At 49.3% G+C, this 16,633-nt stretch overlaps 1 protein-coding gene across 5 annotated transcripts in view; it reads left to right on the top strand.

Moving 5' to 3' along the window:
- The first annotated feature begins 529 nt into the window (after nt 1–529).
- Nucleotides 530–16,633, top strand: part of KANK1 (KN motif and ankyrin repeat domains 1) — a 64,353-nt gene continuing 48,249 nt past the window's right edge. For all 5 annotated transcript variants that reach the window (XM_029920584.1, XM_029920586.1, XM_029920588.1 and 2 more), the window contains exon 1: nt 530–645. In XM_029920584.1, coding sequence (XP_029776444.1) covers nt 609–645 — 37 coding nt within the window. In that variant the 5' untranslated portion in view covers nt 530–608. The remainder of the gene's footprint in view (nt 646–16,633) is intronic.

Genomic DNA, 16,633 nt, shown 5'->3' on the forward strand with positions numbered 1-16,633 from the left:
TCAGGCTCTGTGCTGACAGCTCAGAGCCTGGAGCCTGCTTTGGATTCTGTGTCTCTCTCTGCCCCTTCCCTGCTTATTCTCCCTCTCCCTTTCCCTCTTCCTCCCTCCCTCTCCTTCTCCCTCTCCCCCCCCCAAAATAAACTTAAAAAATTTTTTGAAAAAGTGCCAAAAATGGTTTATGGTGGATTTGTGGTAGGCTAGAGCATGATGCCCCTTAGGAGGTCCTTGGTATTTGCAGGCCATCTTCCTAAAAATGTCACCTTTCCAGAGAAGGTGACTCCCATAAGAGTATCATGTCTGGAGACCTGCCCTGGGTGTCTATCCACAGGCGCCTCTGCGTGTATATGAATCTCTCAGTGCCCAGTGGCGGGTCGGGCAGCCATCACCCCCATCCACGGGCCACCTCTCCCCGACTCCCATTCACTCTCTCCGTTAGCCGCCATCTTTGTAAACAGATGTCTAAGATTTAGTGTTGTACATATTTTGAAATGATCCATTTTGATGGGACTGTTTTTATTGTTTCAGGTTGATTGCGCTTGGGAACTTGATGCATACAATTTGCATGATTCCTCACTCCTTTCTGGATCTGTCATTGGATTCCAGCCAGCATGGCTCACCCCACAAAGGTTAACGGCTGTGTCTCAGGTAACTCAACTCTGGAGTGTGTGTGTGTGTGTGAGTGTGAGAGAGTGTGTGTGTGTATAAGTATATGCCTTTGCTCAAACTGATTTCTCATTTCTTTTTCAATAATGGGTAGATGATAGCAAGTTGCCTAGGTAACTGGACTTTAAAAGCAAGTTTCTATCCATTGAAGCTAGTTGTTTTTTGGGGTTTTTTTTTTTTTTTGGTTGAAATTTTTTTGTTTGGTTGGTTTTGCTTTTTTTCTGAAAATCTCTTAGAGAATTTGCTTTTATCTTTGGAGTCATTATGTGCAGAAATCGGTGAGGTAAGTTATTCCCCAACTCAGTTCTGTTGAAGTGTTGAGAGAGGAGCGTACAACCCCGAGTGCTGATCCGAGTGCAATGGGCGCTTCTTCACGAGGACTGAGCGATGCGCGGAGGAAGTGGGTTTGGGCGCCTCAAACCAGTTCCCAGTACCCGGTCCCAAGCAGAGTTCGCTTCGTGTTGCTGCACAGAGGGAAAGAGGGGCCAGGGAAGAGCTCGTAGCTAGAGCGACTTTGCCAGAGAGGAGTCTGCAGCAAGCCACGTCGTGAATCATAAAGACTTGTGTTCACACTGTTACTCTGCTTACGGCACAGTTCCGTGCAGTGTGCATAGCTCGTCCGGCCCTGCTTATAAAGATGTGGGAGAAAAATACAGGACAAATGCGGAGGAAATCCTCCTAAGAGACGACCCCCTGTCCAAAACGGTACACCAGGTGTCCGTTCCTCTCTCGAGCGATCTGCCGAAGGGCAGAATGTTCTAGAACAGCGGCTGTGTATGCAGGAAGTGCAGTGCGGTGTCTGAGCCGGTCCGAGCCCTGCCACGTGCACGCTGGACCACGGACAGAATGCGGAGTTGTAATCAGGAGACCTGAACTGGAGTCCCGTCTCCAGCTCTAACCTCGAAATATGGGGCAGGACCGCCTCCTCGGCTGTGAAATGCGAGTAAATGCGTCCACCTGCGGGGGGAGGACCCACGTGAGCACCGGAAACGGACGTAAAAGTACCGTGTGAGCTGGCAGGCTGGTCGGGCCTGGACCCGAGGGCCGGGGCCCTCCGCGGTGGGCGTCTCGGCGGCGCACCCCTCAGACAGGAATGCGGCGGCCTGCCCCGGACCAGACCCAGCCCAACTCCGTTTATTTGGGGACAGCCGATCTGTCTCTGTTTATTCTTTTGTTTGTCCTTTCTACTTGCCAGCTTCCCCGGACTTGTACAGACTCTGCTCAGCACTGCTGTCAGGGCCAAAAGCTGCGGCGCCTGGGTGTCTCCGTTGGTTAAGCATCTGACTCTTAATGTCTGTCGGCTCAGGTCGTGATCTCACGGTTTAGGAGTTCAAGTCCTGTGTTGGGCTCTGCAGTGCCAGTGCAAGGCCCGCTTAGGAATCTCTCTCTCTGCCTCTCTCTGCCCCTCCCCTGCTTGCTCTCTCAAAATAAATAAACTTGAAAATAAAATATGAACGACAAAAATCTAACCTTTAAATGAACACGCACAATGCACCATGGTGCCAAAGACGCCCGACCTGCCCTACCATACTTAATCCCTGCCGTGACCCTGTGACATTATACCGTCATCTCCACCACTGCCACCAGCCCTCTGTGAGGCAGAGGGCCTCAGTCGCTTGAGCTAAGGAAGAGAAGTCAGGATTATTCCTTGTGTCTAGTCAAAGACTTGCTAAGGGAGGAGCTTGAAGCATTATGAAATGTCCTGGGTGTTGTGGTGAGTCTCAGCCTCCGGGGACCCTGTCCTCCCTCCTCTCTCCTGCCCAGGAAGGGGGGCTGGCGTTATTGGTGCCTCTAGACCTTGACCCTCTGCATGTCCAGCACCTGCCTGCCTTCAAGGGTTTAGATACCTACCCCATTTGCCCTCGTTCCTTTTCCAACCTGACTCTTCCCGGAGTGTCCCTTTCCTTTTGTTCTTAAAGTCTGATGGCCCAGCCGTCACCTTTCCCCCTTCCTAGCAGGCCTGGGAACCGCGTCCGGCAGCAAAGGGAACCTCTCTGATTCGTGACTTCTGGGGTGTCAAGGTGTGATTAGTTACTGCAGACAGATGTCTGGACCAGGCAAGGGACCGCTTTGTTTTTTCTAATCACCATGAGCTCTGTAAGCAATCTGATTAGAGGCTCAGCTATACATAATTACTATAGTCACACACACACACACACACACACACACACACACACACGCATGCATATATACATATACATATACATATATATATATATATATATATATATGGCTCATTTTAAAAAATTCTAAGATATAAAAGTTTGATGTTTTCTTAAAAAATAAAGCAAGAAAGGGGCGCCTGTGTGGCTTAGTTGGTTAAGAGTCCAACTTCAGCTCAGGTCATGATCTCACGCTTTGTGGGTTCGAGCCCCGTGTCGGGCTCTGTGCTGACAGCTTGGAGCCTGGAGCCTGCTGCGGATCCTGTGTCTCCCTCTCTTTCTGCCCCTCCCCTGCTCATGCTCTGTCTCACTTGTCTCTCAAAATAAACATTTAAAAAAAACTTTTTTAAATAAAATAAGAATTACTGGTAATGCCACCACCCAGTAATACATGTTCTGCTCCTTTTTCGTATGGTCTTTATCATTATTTATTAAAATGTTAAAAATTCTTTTTAATGCTTATTTATTATTTTGAAAGTGAGTACAAGCAGGGGAGGGGCAGAGAGAGAGGGAGACGCAGAATCCGAAGCAGGTTCCAGGCTCTAAACTGCATTTACAGGCTGCAGATTAGGATGGGTTAAAGAGAGCTTTACTTTTTTTGAAATGTTTATTTTTTTTAATGTTATATTGATTTTTTTTAATGTTTGTTTATTTTTGAGAGACAGAGACAGAGCATGAGTGAGGGAGCAGCAGCAAGAGAGGGAGACACAGATTCTGAAGCAGCCTCCAGGCTCTGAGCTGTCAGCACAGAGCCCGACGCTGGGCTCGAACTCATGAACCGTGAGATCATGCCCTGAGCTGAAGTCAGACGCTCAACCAACTGAGCCACTCAGGCGCCCCAGAGAGCTTTATGGCAACAAATGGGGGCTGGTTACTGATGCTTCCCATGAGAAAAGTAAATTATTTGGGTAGTTTATTAAAGTTTTAAATGTGGAGCAAATTATGTTGTTTTTTTTTTCATTTTCCAAAGATAAAGCATGACGTTAAATATACTTTTAAAAACTGCACTTCCCGTCCCAATGTTGTGCCCAAAAGGAGTCTCCCCCACCCCTTCGCCTGGAAACACGCTTTGGGCCCCACAGAACATGAGGAAGAGTCCCGTGTGAAGGTGGAGTCAGAGCCCCGGCACGAGAACTAGTTGTCGTGATCTTTGGAACGAGGCGGGAGCGGAAGAAGCCAGCTGAGAAAAATGCCACTCGGCCTGGCCAGGCGGTGCCCTTGGCTGCCGGCACCTCTGAGGACTGACACTGCATATTCATGTCCCTGTTTGAGAGTGGAAACTGAGTAAGAGCCTATTCAAAGTCCTTTTATACTTGGACTTCCCGTTGAGTCCTTCAGTTAGCTTGAATAAAAGGTACTTATTTTACTTTTTTTTTTAAAGTTTATTTAGTTTGAGAGAGAGTGAGTGAGTGTGCAAGCAGCGGAGGGGCAGAGAGAGGAAGTGACAGAACCCCAGGCAGGCTCTGCCCTGTCAGCACGGAGCCTGAGGTGGGGCTCAAACTCCCAAACTGTGAGGTCATGACCTGAGCCAAGATCAAGAGTCAGGAGCTTAACCAACTAAGCCACCCAGGTGCCCCTAAATGTACTGATTTTAAAATAAGAGCAGTTAGTTGATGCCATAATTTGTACATTGATTATAATAAGTTGCAGGCGTACAAAATGCACACAGATGTTAGGACAGGTGCCGCTTACATACCACGCGGCTTAAGAAATCAACTTTACGAGCACAGGGCAGAGATGACTCGGGCGTCCGGCGGGCCAGGTGCTGTTCTGGGCGCTCAGGATACAGCAGGGAACAAAACAGGCCTTCAGGGAATGCAACTCCCGCTTTTGAAGACCTTACTTACATTCTCGTAGACACTGAGGGTCCCCGTGGACAGGGCATCCGGATAAAGTGGAGGACTGACACACTAAAAAAGGAGGCGCTGTGTATCTGAAATTCAGATGTAGCTGGATGTCCTCTGGTCTTAATTCGCTACACCGGGCAGCCTCCCCTGCGTACCCCTTCCAGATTCATCTTCCTCCCTGCAGGCCACCCTGTCCGTGTCCGCCATCTGTTTCTGTATTCCCTCTTTGCCACGAGATGTGCATCCCACTTCTGTTGACGGGTCCAGCTGTGTTTTCATTCGTTAAAACCACTTCATTAAGGTATTCGAACACCCTAAAGTCGTTTGTCTCCGCGACGAGGGGCAAGCATTGTAAATTGCTCGTGGCTGCTCCCCTTTCTTGTGTCCAGCCGAGAAGTCAGGGAGGGTCGTCGGTTAGGAGGGGCCTCTGTCTGCGCTTTCGAGATGGGGACAGTCTGCTCGTTCTCGGGTTCCTGAATCAGGTAGTAAACTGGATGCGCTGCTTACCTCTGTAAACACTAATTAATGTGAAACCTTAATTAGAGCTTAGCATCTCTTGAGAAGCCAAATGACAAGTGGCTTATTTGTCAGATGAAGATAATAATACCTGCTCTCCTTCTTCACAGGAGCGTGCAAAGGAAAGATAAAGTAATCGCCATGAAAACACTTTTTACAACGTAAAACCTGGTCAGATGTCGGGGAAATCACTGCCGTTCTTGATCTGCTGACTCTCTCTTGAGTCCCTGATCTGAAAAGCACCTACTTATTCAGGTGCCACTGTTCGAGGTCCTACCAGATACGGTGGTTGTTTTTCCTTTTTTTTTCCTAGTTCTATAATCAGAAGTATTCTCCTGCTGTGGGTGTGTGTGTGTGTTATTATCCCATTAGCTAACATATAGTGTATACAGTGTGCTCTTGGCTTCGGGAGTAGATTCCCATGATTCATCGCTTGCATTCAACGCCCAGTGCTCATCCCAACAAGGGCTGTCCTCCATGCCCCTCGCCCATTTTCCCGTCTCCCCCACCCCTCCTCTACCCTGTTTTGTTCTCTGTGTTTAAGGGTTTCTTATGGTTTGCCTCTCTCCCTTGTTTTTATCTCATGTTTTTCTTCCCTTCCTCTATAGTCGTCTAGGAAGTTTCTCAGGTTCCACATATGAGTGAAATCATATGATACCTGTCTTTCTCTGACTATTTCGCTTCGCATAATACCTGCCAGTTCCATCCACGTTCTTGCAAATGGCAGGATTCTCTTTGTCACCAAGTAGGACTCCATTGCGTATAGAAACCACGTCTTCTTCATCCAGTCATCAGGTGATGGACATTTGGGCTCTTTCCATACTTTGGCTATTGTTGAAAGTGCTGCTATGAACGTTGGGGTTTATAGATGCAGTGATGCTAAGGCTAGAATCATATTACTGCCCTGTGTCTAACAGTTAAATGAAACAGAGGAGTATTAGGGAGTAGCATGTTCTGCCTACCATCATCCAGCCTTATTTTTGCTAATATTTGCCTTTTTTTATAGTTTTCCCCCCTTGTTTCTATCTCAAAGCCCAAATATATATATATATATTTTTTTTCCAGATAGCTATATATTTATTTACAGTACTTAACAAACTGTGTTAAAAATTTGGTTGTCATTTTAAGTTTGTGTAGTCAGTTTCATAAAACCTTGATCTCCTGGCCAGTTATCTGGCCCTAGGTTTTGTCACCAAGCAGATCTCAAATGAGGTACAAAGGCCGCTGATAAGACGTGGTCAGACAGCCCCGGACTCGCGGCCGTGCAGGTCCAACACCGCCGGGAGGTGCAGCCCACTCGATTGTGTAAATATTTTTCCTGGGCATTTCTCAAACAGAACTCTGAGCCCACTGCCATGAACCCGGCAGCAGAACTGCCTTCTGTTGGTCAAGTTCAAGCCAGTTTGCACGGACGGGTCTGGCCCGGCCCGCCCAGGGTTGTCTGAGACCGTCCGTAGAGAAGAAAGTCTCAAGCCTGGCGGAGCTGGTGCGTCTGTGGCGGTCTCTGTCCTGCCGTCTGTGTGGGCGTTCCTCCGAAGGCACAGCGGAAGCTGATGAGAAGCTGGGGCTGCTTTAATTCATGAGTACCCTCCGTGACCTTTCAGGGTGTTCTGGAAAAGTCTGCCAAAGGATTGAACGTGTGTTCTGGTGAGTGCATTGCATTCTCCTCCAAGGGGTGCGTTCAGTGGGGTTTCAGAGCAAAGGGAAAAAACAAAGCTTCCTGGCATGAAGGCATAGGTGAGGGCTGACGCGGGTCTTTTCAACTCCACGTGTGCCCCCTTTCAGACCACAAAACACAAGTCGCCCAGCTCACACCGTTTGTTAATGGCTAAGCCAAAAGCTCAACACAGCCTTCTGCCTTTCTTCCCTGCATTCTGTTGGTGTTAAAAACCCGGACTGTTGTGTCTGTGATGTCCTTATTAAACAGATCAAGGGGAAAGTATGTAGTTCAGAAAGCTACGTGAAACCCAAAAGTAGGCCAGTTATGCATAAAATGTCCTCCCTGATAGAGTTTCTGTTAAGAAGATATTTTTTTTGTTAGTGTGAATTACCTCCTAGAGGCAAGTTAAGAAGCCTAGTGGTATTCAGTACATCATGCAGCTCATTCCTTTGGTGTGTTTAATAATTGGATCTTAATTATACGTCTCAACTTTAAATGGAACTTAGTTTCTAGCTTATTAAAGGCTAATTTCACACCGGAGTTTATAAATGAAATAATGTATTTTCTTACATAGTGACGGTGTTTCAGAGAGTTAAAAAAATTTTTTTAATGATTTTATTATTGAGAGAGACAGAGCATAAGCCTGGGAGGGGCAGAAAGAGGAGAAGACATAGAATCTGAAGGAGACTCCAGGCTCCAAGCTGTCAGCACAGAGCCCAACGCAGGGCCAAAGTCGGATGCCAAACTGACTGAGCCACCCAGGTGCCCCAAAAGATTTTTTTTTTTTTTTAGAAAGTAGCAGTTACCCTCGAATTTCCTAATTGTTAAAATGCTGAGAGGCACCTGGATGGCTCAGTTGGTTAAGCATCTGACTCAGTTTGGCTCAGGCCATGATCTCCTGGTTGGTGAGTTTGAGCCCCCCGCATCCGGACTCTGTGCTGGCAGCATGGAGCCTGCTTGGGATTCTCTGTCTCCCTCTCTCTCTGCCCCTCCCCTGCTCCTGCTCTGTCTCTTTCTCAGAATAAAGAAATAAACGTGAAAAATAAAGAAAGAAATACAATGCCGAGACCACCTACAAATAGGAGACCTTGCCTTTCAGAAAGTCACCTGTCTGGTTAAATCAGAACCCCAGGATTCATCCAGCCCCCCAGAGAGCTTCTCAAGAGTCCCTCCCTCTTGTTTCACCTGCTTTCACCTGCTCCTAAGGCCTCTGTTTTAACCCATAGCCAGCTTCACATTATAAGTGTTGTGGCTCCAAACCTCGAGCGAGTCATAATGGGTTAAGCATCATTCAAGTTTCAGACACGTGATTAAACTCTGGTTAAGGCAAGGACAGATGCCTTATCTCGCAGGGACAGAGAGCCTGTGTGGATGTAGGGAGAGTAGCTCCCGGCTCTGGCCGGTCCTAGGTATCCAGCATCAGGCACAGATACACTCTGCGTTTGGAGATTTCTGCCCAGATGCTCTGTGGGAGCCAAGAAGAAAGGAAAAAAAAAAAAACCACACAAAATAAAACCCCAGCAGGGAGATGGGCTACGTTAAAAACTTGAGCTTCTGCTCTCTTTCTGAAGCTGCAGAGTGAGGCAAAGGATTAAAACAGCCCTTCCTACAGGATTTGGATATTCTGTGCCTGGCTTACCCCGGAAACTTCCCATCGTGAGTGTGGTGTTTATTTCTGATTCTGCACTTCGCTCTTTCTTGGAGAGCGTGGACGGGCTAGCCGACCCTCTCCAGAGTCTCGCTCGATAGCCTCCTTGGCAAAGGTTTGCCTTCTCGCTGTGTCCCAGGTAATTCTAGCTCGTCCCCTTTGTGCAGGTCCCGAGGAGGGTTTGTGTGGGCTTGGAAAATGCGTGACTACAGCTCGTAGTTTCTGCTTGGGGTCCTTCTCTGTAAAAGGCTGTCTGATTTGATCTGGCACAAAAAATGCCAGCATAGGTCTTGAATTCACAGAGGTCATAAATTCTTGCTATTTCCTGGCAGCATACCTGAAAATTGCATTGAGTAGATTGCACGTAGGAGACCCAAGGGGAAATCAGATTTGATAGGATTCATTCAAACACTTGTAGAAATTCTCACTTTAAAAAAATGTCTGATGATTCTCGTTTTCCTCTCTTGGCTTCTCTGCTGGATGTTTTTGGAATGAGCTGCAGCTGATTTACTCATTTCCATATGCTTTAGGAAAAGTACGCTCATGTTTTGTAGATATATTTTCTAATTGTTTATTTTTGAGAGAGAGAGAGCGGGAGCAGGAAAGGAGCACTGAGAGAGGGAGACCCAGAATCCAAAGCAGGCTCCAGGCTCCCAGCTGTGAGCACAGAGCCCGACGCGGGGCTCAGACTCACAAACCGCGAGATCATGACGTGAGCCGAAGTCGGATGCTTAACCGACTGAGCCACCCAGGCGCCCTAGGGTGCAGTTTTAGACGCTAAGCCTGGTTCTGCTTTGGGTTGCAGTTTCCTGTGGATCCTGGAAACAAGAAATGTCTAAATATGCAGCCCATGTATGTCTCCTCATGATCTCAGCTGGTATTTTCTGCATGCACAAGCGATCTCACAACTTAAAAATAAGTACGTGGGTCTCTTGAGGATTCTTTTTTTAATAGTGACCAGATTTCTAATCTTAGCAGCTCTTGGAATGAAGTTAAATAATATTCTGTAATATTCAGAAGGCCTTTCTGAGCAACAGATAAGAAAAGCAGATCGTAAACATGAATGAAAACTGGGTCAATGGCCGTATAGATAGGATGCGTTCTTATCTTAGAGGTTGAATCTGTGCGCTCTTACCCTGTCCCGTTTGTGAACGGCCAGGTTTGCGTGACTGGTAACTTTTCTCCCAGCTGGGTTGCGGGTTATAGACATGATACAGTTTCACCATGTGAGCCATTTACTTATTTATTTATTATTTTTAATTTTCTTAATGTTTATTTTTGAGAGAGCACAAATGTAAGGGGGGAGGAACAGAGAGAGAGAGAGACACTGAGCATCTGAAGCAGGCTCCAGGCTCTGAGCTGTCAGCACAGAGCCCCATGTGGGGCTCGAACCCACAAACTGTGAGATCATGATCTGAGCCGAGGTCGACCCCTTAACCCCCTGTGCCACCCAGGCGCCTCTGTGAGCCCTTACTTAAAGGAGGTGGTGCTTAGGGGCGCCTGCATGGCTAAGTGGGTTAAGTGTCTGACTCTTGATTTCAGCACAGGTCATGATCTCATGGCTGGTGAGCTCCCCCACATTGGGGCTTAAGATTCTCTCTCTTGCCCCTTCCCCTTAAAATAAATAAACATAAAAACTTTGAATCATGGCCTATGGAAGCAGTTTGCTATGAAGAGTCACAAGTACTGTGTTAGTTTTAGGTCCTTTTTCCTGATCTTATTTAAGTGAACAAGTTGTGTCCCCAAGGGCCCTCCTGCAGTTTGGACGTGGTCTCTTTTACATAGACTCAAGAGGTGGTCATGTGATGTTTCTGAATTTAGTCTCACAGTACTTGGCTTCGTCAATAAATCCCATCAGCTTTGCAGATAATTTTGTGAAAACATTGATTCAGCCTGTGCTGTCAGATTTTCCCATCCCCACCCACTTTGCTGAGTGCCTTTTTCTCTTGGATCCACTGTCCACAGAGTGAAGGCATTTTCAGTGTTTCTGTTGGGCAGGCACACCGGGGCCCATTTAAGGGTCTCCTGGAAGAAGGGAAGGATATCCCCGGACTCGAAATACAAGAGAGAGAGATGTATTTCTAACCACTGATTAGCCCAGCTGCACCGTATCTGTACACCTTAGTGACGTGCGTCACCTGTTACTTTCTTCTGATTAAAGCCAAACACGTTCCTTCTTCCTCCGCCGTCAGGGTCCTCCTCACCTAAGTCCGTGCACACACCCTGTCTGGCTGATGGATTTCTTTCCCCCAGAATTCCGGAATGAGTGCCTGGGATTGATTCCTGACATTCCCAAGTCTCAGGAACACACGGCGGAGATGGTTTCTGGAGGCACCACATCCTGGCACCTTCCCGGCCAGCTGGGAGGACAGAGACTGGTTTGTCTTCCCACGAGCTGGCCGAGGAGGCGTCAGTCCCTGTGGGCTTCCTGCCACGGGCGCCCCTGCAGGTGGTGAGTCAGCAGCGCACCAGGGTGGAGACCCGGGAGTCTGCAGGCCGGCTGGGGTGGAGGATGAGGCTTGCATGTCAAACCACTCCAACAGTGTAGCTTACAGGAAGAAAATCACAAAACACCGGAGCCCTGCACTGCCAGCTTTTCCTGCGAGCACCTCCCTTTCCACACGTCCAGGGACAGCAGCTTGGCAGTGCGAGCGGGAGGCAGTCACCTCCCGCCACAGAAGCCTCTGGTGGGTCCCCCGTCACCCTGTCTGAGAGGGGATCCCACTAGTTCTGGGCACTTCTGCAGTCTCGTGCATCTCCCGCACAGGAGCAGCTGTGCTCGGAAATTGGGGTGCTTAGAAATAGTGCCTCGAACTTACAACACCTCGGCAGACAGATTTTCCGTGAGGAAATCCTAGACAGGAAGTCTACCATAAAGGTAAAGAGCGCTCAAAGCTGGGGGTTCCCCCCCCCCGGGAAATTATTCTTTGCTTTTCTGTCCTCTGACCCCTTTCATGATGAAAAAAGTAGACTTTCCAGACAGTGGTGAATTTAAATCAGGGTGTAGTTTTGGAACGACCAGAAGGAATGATAGAAAACTCAGTAAAAATATTTCAATGAGTTCATTCAGTAGCTCACTTTTACTTATTTTTTTTTATGTTTATTTTTGAGAGAGAGAGAGAGAGAGAGCACAAGCAAGGGAGGGGCAGAGAGAGAGAGAGACACAGAATCTGAAGCAGGCTCCAGGCTCCAAGCCTGATGCGGGGCCAATCATGACCTGAGCTGAAGTCAGACACTTAACTGGCTGAGCCCCCGCAGGCGCCCCCAGTAGCTCACTTTTAAATGACTGCACCAAAGTTTGTTTGAGAGAGGGACAGCCCTCTCCCTTTTCTGTGACAGGGACCAGCCGTGAGGCGGGGCTCTGAGGGCTGGTCTTTGCCTTACTCTCCCTTCCTCGGGATTCGTTTTGTTAAGGATGACCGGCAAGATTAAAAACCTTGGACTTGCTACACTTGTGTTACTCTTTTCTGTCTCTCCAAACATGTTAGCTTCCACTAACTTTAACCTTTCTTCACTCCTCTTAACTCTGGGCTTTGGTTTTTGGCTTTCCTTGGGTAGACATCACGATCTACGTGTCTGTCTTCAGTCCTGAGGCCTGGGAAAATCAAGGGGGGGCGGGGCGCTTTCCCAGCCCTCCAGGGCTCCGGTCAGCCAGAGGCCAGCCCCGGGCAGCTGGTGAAACAGGCAGGGGCCTCTGCACCGTCCGCGCTGCTGTCCCCCAGCCCACCCGCCCTGCTCCCGTCCTCGTGACCTGGAGGTCTGCCCCATCCCTGCTGCTCGTCCTTCAAGACCTGCCTCCTTGCCTACCTCTTCCAGCAGGCCTTCTCAGGTGCTCCTGGGAGAACGTCACCCCTTCCTCTCCTTTATCCCTGGAGAGTCCTGTCTTTTCAGTAAGGGTTGTGGGCCGCACCAGTCTGTGAGCACGGGGGTCTCAGGAGGCAGTAGCCGTGTCGCCTGCACCTAGGCGTGCCCACCGCGGCATGCTCGGCCTTCCCGTCCAAGCAGCACCTGTTTGCAGCGCCCCTGTTGCATGCTGGGCCTCGCATGCCGGCCCAGGCACAGTGCCCTGCTTGAGAATCTGTGCCGTGGAACCGAGCCCTGCAGTTTGCCAGGCTCACCTCGTTACCCCTCTGACAGTTTTCTCCCAGCCTGGGCCCCCGGATGCGTTCCCTGCGGGAGCAGTTCGCTTTGGTGTGTCGCTCCTGCTCGCTTACAGGCCCCCTCCTCTTAGCTCCCCCCCGCCGCGTCTCTGCTCCCCCATCCCGTGCTCTGAGCTAGGTTTGAGATGATCGTGTCTGTGAAGGGGCCTGGGGTTCCAGGGCGAGGTGACCAGATAGAATGTGGTTGTCCAGGAAAGATTATTGTCAAAGGTCACTTGGAAAGTTCTTTCTAGTTCCCATGGCCTCTTTCTTGTCGGTAACCCAGCCAGAGAGAGGATGTGAAGCTCCAGTCACTTCCTTCTGCCTCAGGCTCGTGGCCTGGTCTGGTTAGGCAGGCTGGTTGGAACCGTGATTGAGAAACCCCGAGTTGGTGGCCTCTAAGGTTGGGGTGTGGTGGGTCATTCGGCCTGCCTTCTTCCCACGGTTCTCTTGGGGAGCTGCCTACGGATCTCTGCCCCCTTTTCGATGGGAGAAAAGAAACAGTTCTTTCAAGAAGTAAATAATTATTAAATTTATTAATAAGTTATAATCATTATAAACTATAAATTTTAATTATAAATGAATATTACGTTGTGATTGTTTGCAGGGTTTATAGTCTTTGTGGTCATCTCTTTTAAAGTCTTAATCTCCTTACTTATTTTCACACCTCTCAAGTCATCTTGTCATGGGCTGTTTTCAAAGCTGATTTCAAGACTCAGGTGAAAATACATCCTGAGGCAGCCACTTGTCTAAGTTTGAGGAAAACAGTCCTCCCCGGGCACCCAGGCTGTAAAGATAGCCTGGCGTGTGGAAAATCAGGGTGACTCTGGTGTTGAGACTTAAAGGTGTTCAAGGAAATGAATTTTGCCGAATGAGGTATAACAGAGACAGAGGGGTTTTTTTTCCTGGCCTTTTTGGATAGGCCCATCGCCCACGCCCACAGTGTGCTTGTCCTGGGATCACTCTCCCGGTCAGAATGTCACACCTCTGCTGGGCACGCCCTCCTGTGGTGACTGTGGCCTCTCCTTAGAAAATCTCCCCTTACATTAAGTTTTAGAAAGAGCAGATCCTTCAAATCCAGGCATGTAAAGGAGGAGTCCTGCGCCAATCCCCAACGCTGCACACACCTAACAGGACGAGAAAGAGCTAGAAACCCTCACCGGACCTGTCCTGTAATCCCCTTCCAGCGCTGGGGCACAGGTGGGTGGAGAAGGAGCCGGCAGGGATGTGGCCGGGACCTCCTCCCACGGCTCCCCCTCCCTGGAGTTAGCTCAGACAGCAGCCTGTGCTCAGCGTCAGTCCATCCCCGTTCCCAGAGCCCAGGAGGGGTGAAGCTGCCTGGTAAGGAGTTTGGATTCTGTGGGGGGTGGGAGGGAGGCAAGTCTACAATAGCACAGGAGTAACCCAGACCTTCCCAAGAGTGAGAGCACAGCATCCTGCTTTCAATCTGAGTCTCTTTAAGATGAATCCTTACAGGTAGGACTTCTGCACACTAAGGTTACCTTCAAGAGAAATGGTGGTAGGGACCCCAGGCTCTTGTCCTTATCTTTTTTTTTTTTTTAATGTCTAGTTTTGGGAGAGAGACAGAGTGCAAGCAGGGAAGGTGCAGAGAGACAGAGACACAGAATCTGAAAACAGGTTCCAGGCTCTGAGCTGTCAGCATGGAGCGCGACGTGGGGCTGGAACCTATGATCTGTGAGATCATGACCTGAGCTCAAGTCGGGTGCTCAATGGACTGAGCCACCCAGATGCCCCTTTAATGAAATATCATAGTTGTAACAGAGCTAAGTGAAACATAAGTGATTAAATTAATATGCAGTACAATTAAAATTGTTTTTCTAATCTGTCTTATGGTTTGCTCCAGTAAGGACCCTTGTTAATTTAAAATGGGAAGAAAGGGTACCTGGCTCATTCATTTGGTGGAGCGTGTGACTCTTGATCTCGGGGTTGTGAGTTCGAGCCCCATGTGGGGTGTAGAGAGTGCTTAAAAATAAAATATTTAAAAAATAATCAGATGGGGAAGAAAAACAGTTGGTCACCTGGAAAATGGGAAAAGAAAAGGGATGGGACCAGCAATGAAATTGTGCCCTAAATGGAGACCATGAAGCCCTTACTGTGTGTCAGGCGGAGGCCTGGGACGCTGTTGTGTTTGACCAAGGTTTTAATTGGAGTTAACTGCGAAGATTTTTTTAATTAGGTGATTTCATATAGAAATGCTAATTCCTTCAGCTTCTCTTGAAAAGTCAGAGACCTGGTTTCAGCTGGGTGTTCTTGCCAAGTGAGCAGGTGCTCGCAGGCCCCCCCAGCTGCCCTGGACCCTCCTTTGAGTGGCTGGCCTGGGCTCGGAAGGCACCTGCCCTTGTCATCCGTGCCCTGAGGGTAATTGTATGCTTAAGAGGCTGCCCCCCATTTGGCCCTCAGCCCCTTGTGAGCCAAAATGAAGAATTCAGTTTGAGTTACAGATTTGGCTTGGTTTAAATTGGAGGACCTCACTTCTGGCTTCTGTAGAGACTCATGTGGGGAAGCTCCAAAAACACTGATGCCTCTGGCTCCCCTCCAGGAGGTGGTGACTCATGGGGGGCGGGGCAGAGCTCAGCATCTTGGGAAACAGCCTCAGGCAGGTTAGTTGTGCAGTGGGGTTGAAAACTCCTGGCACCCAGGGGGCCTGGTCTGGGAGGTCCCAGTGTTGGCACTTCTACCTCGAATGCGTAAAGTGATGTCAGTGCTGTGGCCCCTCCGGCCCAGCGTCCTGCCTCCGCCCTAAGATGAGGGCAGTGAGGACGCTGGTGTACATCTCTTTAAAAGGAAAGAGTGACACGCGGAGTTGGGCTCCTCTGGAAGGAATTAAAGTAGCTTGCTGGGTGCGGGGCGCCTGCGGCTCTCGGGACACACCCCTCCTGGAGGTGGAGAGGACATAGCTCCTCTGAGTTTGTAGAGGGGGGAGATGCGTGCAGGAAAGGGGACGGAGGCAAGCACAGGGTCTTCCCGGAGCCTGGATGGAGAGGTGGCTGGAAGGATAAGGGGCAGCTTCAGACAGAACTGATACTTGAGCTGGTCTGTGCAAACTCAGAGAACTTTGAGAAGGTTGGAAAACCCATCAGAAGGGGAAGGAACAATTCAGGGGCGCCTGGGTGGTTCAGTCGGTTGAGCGTCTGTCTTTGGCTCAGGTCATGATTTCACAGTTGGTGAGTTCAAGCCCCACTCTGGCTCTGTGCTGACAGCTCGGAGCCTGGAGCTGCTTCAGATTCTGTGTCTCCCTCTCTTTGCTCCTTCCCTATCTCCATCTCTCAAAAAAAAAACAACACTAAAAATATTTTTTAGGGGCGCCTGAGTGGCTTAGTCGGTTGAGCGTCAGCTTCAGCTCAGGTCATGATCTCACGGTTTGTGGGTTTGAGCCCCGCATCAGGCTCTGTGCTGACAGCTAGCTCAGAGCCTGGAGCCTGCTTTGGATTCTGTGTCTCCCTCTCTCTCTGACCCACCCCTCCTCGTGCTCTCTCTGTCTCTCAAAAATAAATAAAAAACATTAAATAAAAAAAATTTTTAAATATTTTTTTAAAAAAGAAAGTGTAATTTTTAAAGAGAAACAAAGGAAAGGAAGAGTCCAAGCCAGAGCCTGTCCCTTCTCCGCCTCCTTCAGAGTTTCCAGCTCCCCCCCCCGCCCCGTACATCTTTCTCTGCCCTCCTGCCCTCCGAGGAGACAGGAAAGGATGCGTCTCGTGTATGGCTTCAGCCCTGGGTGGGACACGCCCGGCCGTGGAGCACCGAGCTGGATGGATGCCGTAGCTTCATCTGTAAAGTGCCAGTCCTCACACATGGCTCACAGGGTGGTTATGAAGGTGAAATGAGGGCACACGTGTAGGAAGTGCTGGGACAGTGCGGTCCAGAGGAGGGTGCCCCGTGGACGGTGGGATAGACGGGGGCACAGTGCCGTGTCCATGCGGCCGGAAGCGTGTTCAGTGACCAATCACCAGGCGAAGAGGACCGAACTGGGGAGGAGG

Source organism: Suricata suricatta, chromosome 13, assembly GCF_006229205.1.
Source record: "Suricata suricatta isolate VVHF042 chromosome 13, meerkat_22Aug2017_6uvM2_HiC, whole genome shotgun sequence".
NCBI classification, from domain to species: Eukaryota; Metazoa; Chordata; class Mammalia; order Carnivora; family Herpestidae; genus Suricata; species Suricata suricatta.